Genomic DNA, 6,000 nt, shown 5'->3' with positions numbered 1-6,000 from the left:
ATCTGGCAGGATTCGCAGTGGTGCGAATGCGAGCGTTTATTTATCAAAACAAAAGCCGCGCAGCATCATGCTTACTGCCTGCTCCTCGTCCTCCACCGGGGTATGTGCGTATGAGTAACGGTGTGTATGTGAATTGTGAAACCTGCCATCGGCTGGCTAGCTGGTCCTTTGACGACGCCTTGCTCAGCGGAGCTGACAGGCCTGATGGAAGCCAGACTATTAAAGACGTACTAAGAACCGTTTTTTTTTCATTGTTTCCTCCCGATGTGTGCGTGCAGCACTTCGAAGCGATTAAACCCGTGCTAGATGGTGAAGATGGAGCGCGCCAGAGTGTGAATTTCAGCAGTTTAGTGAACAAGAAGGGCCAAAAACTCTGTGAAATAGCATACGAAAACCGCAAGCCCAATACGCGGAAACAAACAAAGCTCCAAAAGCAGAAGCAACGGCAACAACAACAACAAACAAAACAATAAATAATAGTAAACAATAATAATAGAAATTAATTTTAGTAAATTACAAACAAACGATACGAATAAGCATATAGAAAGGAATAGCAAACGGAACAGCAAACGCGCCGGAGCAGTGACTTTACTCCTTACATACGACAGCAGCGGTGGCGAGTGCTGTTGCTTTTGCTGCTGCTACTTAAATGCTAGTTAGCCAGTAGCTCGCCGAAGCTGATTCCTTCTCGGGTCCACTAACAACCTACCACCCTAAAAGCAATCCAAAAGCATCGTATTCTCGCGGGAAGCTAATCGCTGCCGGTCTCGGGAGCTGGAGTGAAGTGCCAAGAGACAGAACAAAGAGGAAGAGCAAGAGAAAGAGAGAGAGAGAGAGAGTGAGCCACGGAAAACCCCAGCAACCAGCAACCGAAACCCTACCAACCAAAAACCTACCTACCACATCCTCTAGCAGCAGCAATCAAAAAGGAGCAATACCGGAGAGTGTCAACGTGCCGATGTCGTGTTTTTCTGTCGATCGCGCGTGTGTTAAGCTCGTGCTCCGTAGTCGCAACGCCAGCCCATAATTGCTCGATGTGACCATTCTTCGTCGAGGCGTCATCGTCCACGCCGAGCGTATGTTGAGCAGTGTGCGTCGATTAGGCGAGCGCTAGAGAGAGAGAGAGAGAGAGAGAGGGTGGTCTGTGAGCACGCGCGCGCTGTCTACCTTCGCTCGGCTGCCGGAGAATCACTAGAATCAGAGAGAGCGAGCGAGCGGGAGTGTGGGAGAGAGAGAGAGAGAAAGAGCGAATGGTTTGCTGGCCGTGCAGTTGAGTTAGCGCGTTGTTGACGAACGGATCGGTGAACGGTGATCGGTGAATCGGGATCGCGAGATGCGTGCAACCGCTGGACGCACCGGAACATCATCCAGCAGTAACCGTAGCGAGCACGGTAGTAACCGTCGTCGCGTTGCTCCGTACGGGTTAAGGTAGTCGGCCAGTCCCTATCCTGCTCCCTCTCACTCGCCAGCGGGGGGAGAGTGATCGTGTGTGTGCGCCCGCTCACGCTCGTGACACGCAGAACGCAGCACTTTCAGCAAGCAACCAAAAAAATCCACTCCACCGGACACCGGACAACCACGGAAGGTACAGGAACGGTGGACGGCGCGTTCTGCCGGCACCTCCCAGCACATGCGCAACCATCAGCAACAATCCGTGTTCGTGTTCGTGTTCGTGTTGTGAGTGAGTGTGTCTCTGTGTGTGTGTGTGGGTGTATGTGTCAAAAAGAGAAATAGCGAAAGAAGCGCCCGTGTCTGTGTCTCTGTGTGTGTGTGTGGTTGTATGTGTGTATGTTATTGGTGTTCCCGAGGCGGTGCAATGCACGGTCCGGTTCCTGTTGTCGCCGTGTACCGGGCGCTCTGCCTGCTAGCCCTGCTGCTGCTGCTGATCCCCGAGGGTGCACCAACGGTTGCTGCTGCTGCTGCTGATGACCACGAGCGAGGGCTTCACAAACGAGGTAAGTGCCGGTATCCTTGCCCGGTGCCTGGTGGCCCGATGCGTCAGTGATTTACGTCAGCGCGTACAGTAAAACTTGTTTGGAGGGGGGGTGCGTGTCGGGAGTGCAAATCGGGGACGAGCATTAGCATAGCATTCTCGCACTCCGTGTCCATGTAAACAATCGGGGGCCGCCCGCCAATATCAAAACAGAATCAGCTATCAAAACATCATCGCGTCGGTGCGTACAACGGGGGTAAAGGTAAAGGGGGTTGGTGGGGGGTTGTAAAGTAAACAGCGCTCGGTTCCGAGCGCGCGCACACACGTTCCGGCCCAATTCTAGGGCCATCTCTCTCTCTCTCTCTCTCTCTCTCTCTCTCTCTCTCTCTCTCTCTCTCGTCACATCCACCTAGTCTGGCCCGCCTAGAGGCCGCGAGCGTTATTCATCATCTTGCGTAATCCAGCTAGCACCACCGGGAGCAGCTGCCGGATTCGCGACGTTTATCGATTTTCCCCGATTTTCCCCGTCGACGTCTGCATTCTTTTAGCCGCCTCCCTTGCCTAGGAGGACCGCACCACGCTGCGAACCATCGTACGCACCCTCGCCGCAGACAGGAGCGGCGGTAAGCCGTGGCAACCACCATGCGCGCGTAGGAAATCATGTTTTCCACCTTCCACCATAGCTTGAGGCTGGGATACCCTTTTTGCAAAGCGGTGAAAGCGTGCCCCAAAGAGAAGGAGAGCGGGAGAGAGAGAGAGAGAGAGAGAGAGAGAGAGAGAGAATGAGAGCAAAAGAGGCAAATGTCAATCGGGGCGTACAGTGGCACCTTGGCCAGCCCCAAGCCAAATGTCGCGGGTTCACTAGCCAGCATTAGCAAAATAAAAACTCACGCGAGAGCGGAAGAGAGAGAGCGAGAGAGAGAGTGGAGGGCGAAAAAAGCCAAAAATAACGTGGAAATGAGCGCCAGCACGCGCGCGCTCGCAGATTCCTCGCAGAGACGGGTCGAGAAGGAGGCTGCAGGCTGGAAGCGATCGGCCTCTCGCTTCCGACATCGACGGTGACATCGGAACCGAAGCTCTCTCTCTGGAAGGCAGTTGTCCTTGTCCTTGGGCACAGAAATGATGTATTTCCCTTGCTTGCCAGCCTGTTAGGCAGGGCAGGACGATGCGTGAGATAGTTTCAGGATCTGGCTAGGGGACCACCCCCCCACCAATCTCTCTCTCTCTCGTTGGGTCTCCTACTAACACACTGTAGGTACTCCTGATCCTAGGGACGAACGGCTCGTTCGCTGTCACTCACGTACGCATACACACGCGCGAACGCGCCTGCAAATGGTGGCCGTTAACAGTGTCCTGGGGTCGGTTCTGGGGCGTCTCGCCTTCGAAATTCACAAACTCTTCCTCTCTTTTCTCTCTCTCTCTCTCTCTCTCTCTCTCTCTCTCTCTCACACACACACACACACAAACACACAAAAGCTCAAACCTACAACAGGACAGGCGACATCCTGATGTAGAAGGGGGTGTTCCATCTCCATCGCAAATTTCCATTCCTTTGCCGTACAGTCCAAAGCCTCAGTCCAGTGGTGACGGTCATGGCGGTGGTGCGAGGGTCGGGAACTTGGTGGTGAGGTAAACCGTGCGCCCTTGGATGCCAGTAGCTCACCAACTACGCAACCAACCCCCTCGGTGGTTGGTGAAATTGAACGTCAATCGCTAGGTCTAACGCTGACGTTGATGGAATCCTTCAACTAGCAATCCCATTGTCTGTGTTCCCTCTCTCTCTCTCTCACGCACAAACACATGCACACATCGGTACACCATACATTCTTAACGACAAACACACCAGGCACACTGCGATACGCCTCTGTAAGACTTGCGCCGTATGTGTATGTGCCATCGCGTGTATGTGTGTTAGTAGGTCAGTCAACAGTGCGAGCGCACACAGTAGTTGGTGTCAAGGGGTGGAAGGGATGGAAGGGATGGAAGGGATGGAGGAACGAAGGAAGGAGAGTCCCTCAGTCCCCAAAAAAAAAAAAGAAAAAAGGGAAGGGACAGGGCAAAATACCAGGCCGTCTCAGGATGGTCGATCGCCTCCCACCATAACCGTCCTCCAGCCCCCCCCCCCCTCCCCACGTATTCCGATATGCCCATCGATGGAAAAGAGAAAGGGACGTAGAGTTGGTTTTTCCACCCCCGTGCGGTAGGTGGTGAGCAGCAATTCGCCCCTAATTTGCTTCGTCGCTACCGACCGTTTCCTGTTTTCTTGGCCTGGCCTAGGCCTCCTATCCCCTTGGTATCGGACGATATCCACTGGCGATGTTCTTTGGTTTGTGGGGAAGTTCTTCCTGGCTGGGTGGGTTTCCCGACGAAAACTCGACAGTGGACATCCTTCTGCGTCTCCCGGTAACGGCAGGACACTAGCGGTCATTTGATGGCGCACAACAGGTACGTGTAGCCCATCGCCAGTGCTCTTTCATTCTCTCTCTCTCTCTCTCTCTCTCTCTCTCTCTCTCTCTCTCTCTCTCTGACTTTTACGCACTTTTACGCTCCCCAACCCCCCGCCCCGCACAACGTTCAATCGGGGGATGATGACGGGGTGCAGGAATTGGGGGGGATGGGGGTGCATTAAATTAAGCATAACGCATTGGCCGTCGCGCACCATCATCATTGACCATCGGCACTGGGTGTTTCATCTATAAGGGTGCGGAGTGGGGAGGGGAAGGAAGGGTTGCGCGCGAGATGCATTATGCATACTCGGTGCAATTTCAACCCCTACAGTTTGCAAAGGGCGTTTGTGCAGTAACACTCGCTTCCCGCCGCTGCCGGTGGAAGGGGCCGGGGGGGGGGGGGGGGGGTGGAGGGGCGGTGAGCAAGGGGTTGACCGATTGATTGGTTCCGGTTCTGGAAGGTGGGGCCGGTTAAATCAGAAAAAAAGCGGAGAGGGTGGGGGAAGATGTAATAGTGGCAATGCAGGCCCGGTTCAGTTGCCTGCGCCACAACCACGCTACTGGCCCTGCAACGCTAATTAATTGAATCACCGACCAAGGGGCCCTTTTCGCTTTTGTTTCTCTACATGTCGCTCTCTTTTTCGTTTTTTTTTCTTCTGTTTTTTCTTCTTCTTTTTGTTTCTGTGCCTGATGTGTTGTTGTTGTTGTTGTTGGTGTTGAACCTCTTTTTGGAGTGTTTAGCCCCCGGATGCTGCAGGGATGCTTGACCAATGCATTTGCATTCTAGTAGAGCGTAGAGCAGTGGATGTCCTGACCCAGTACCACGCCCGGTTCGTTGCTGTTACTGATGCCTAGCCTCGGCAATCTACAATCGGGTAGTCATTAGTCAACCACCCCCCTGCCACACACCCTGTGTACTATTAGCGGCGAGCGCAGGGCTCTAGCTGGCATACCGCTCGCTGGTCACTTGCTAGTCGGCTGGCTGGTGTATTTGTGTTTTTCTTTTGTTGGTGAATGTGAGGTGACCAGATAAACATGATGTACGGCGTAGGTTGCAATAAAATAAAAATGTCATCTGGATGAATTAAAAACGAACAGGGAGCGAAAGAAGGTAAAGAAGCTGACGATGAAGAAGCAGAAGAAGAAGAAAAGGGGAGCTTCCGGTATGAGAACCAGCAGCAGTAGCAGCAACAGCACTAACACTTACTAGTAACAACAACAGCAACAACGACAAACAACTCATAAAACAAACGACGCCATTGCTCATCGTGATGCTGCTGCTGCGAGGCGATGCGTCCTTCAGTTTTTTTTCCTTTTTCGGGGAACGATGGTCCTTCTCGCACGCATACACATACACATGTACATGTTAGTCCAACTACTGTCTGCTGTGTAATCGAACCACGGCGACACGAGGTGGATGGTCCGGGTCCCGCTATCTTCATCCTCCTCCTAGTCGCCGTCGTAAAAGGCGAGACCAGCTTCGCGGCGTCCAGCCACATCCCGCACCATCATCCCCCCTTGCAGTCACCCTTGTGTCCACTTGTGAACGGTGCGCTACCCTGTGTCCTGACTGGCTGGCTGGCTGGCTGGCCGGATTTGCGCTTTATTTTGTCAGTTTTG

The 6,000-nt window shown here is 53.4% G+C and overlaps 1 protein-coding gene across 8 annotated transcripts in view; it reads left to right on the top strand.

Moving 5' to 3' along the window:
* The first annotated feature begins 620 nt into the window (after positions 1 to 620).
* The window catches only part of LOC126579755 (disintegrin and metalloproteinase domain-containing protein 23), a 192,616-nt gene continuing 187,236 nt past the window's right edge, over positions 621 to 6,000 (top strand). For all 8 annotated transcript variants that reach the window (XM_050243317.1, XM_050243321.1, XM_050243314.1 and 5 more), the window contains exon 1: positions 621 to 1,955. In XM_050243317.1, coding sequence (XP_050099274.1) covers positions 1,781 to 1,955 — 175 coding nt within the window. In that variant the 5' untranslated portion in view covers positions 621 to 1,780. The remainder of the gene's footprint in view (positions 1,956 to 6,000) is intronic.

This window comes from Anopheles aquasalis, chromosome Y (assembly GCF_943734665.1).
Source record: "Anopheles aquasalis chromosome Y, idAnoAquaMG_Q_19, whole genome shotgun sequence".
Classification (NCBI taxonomy): Eukaryota; Metazoa; Arthropoda; class Insecta; order Diptera; family Culicidae; genus Anopheles; species Anopheles aquasalis.
This window is presented reverse-complemented; position numbering and strand designations above follow the sequence as displayed.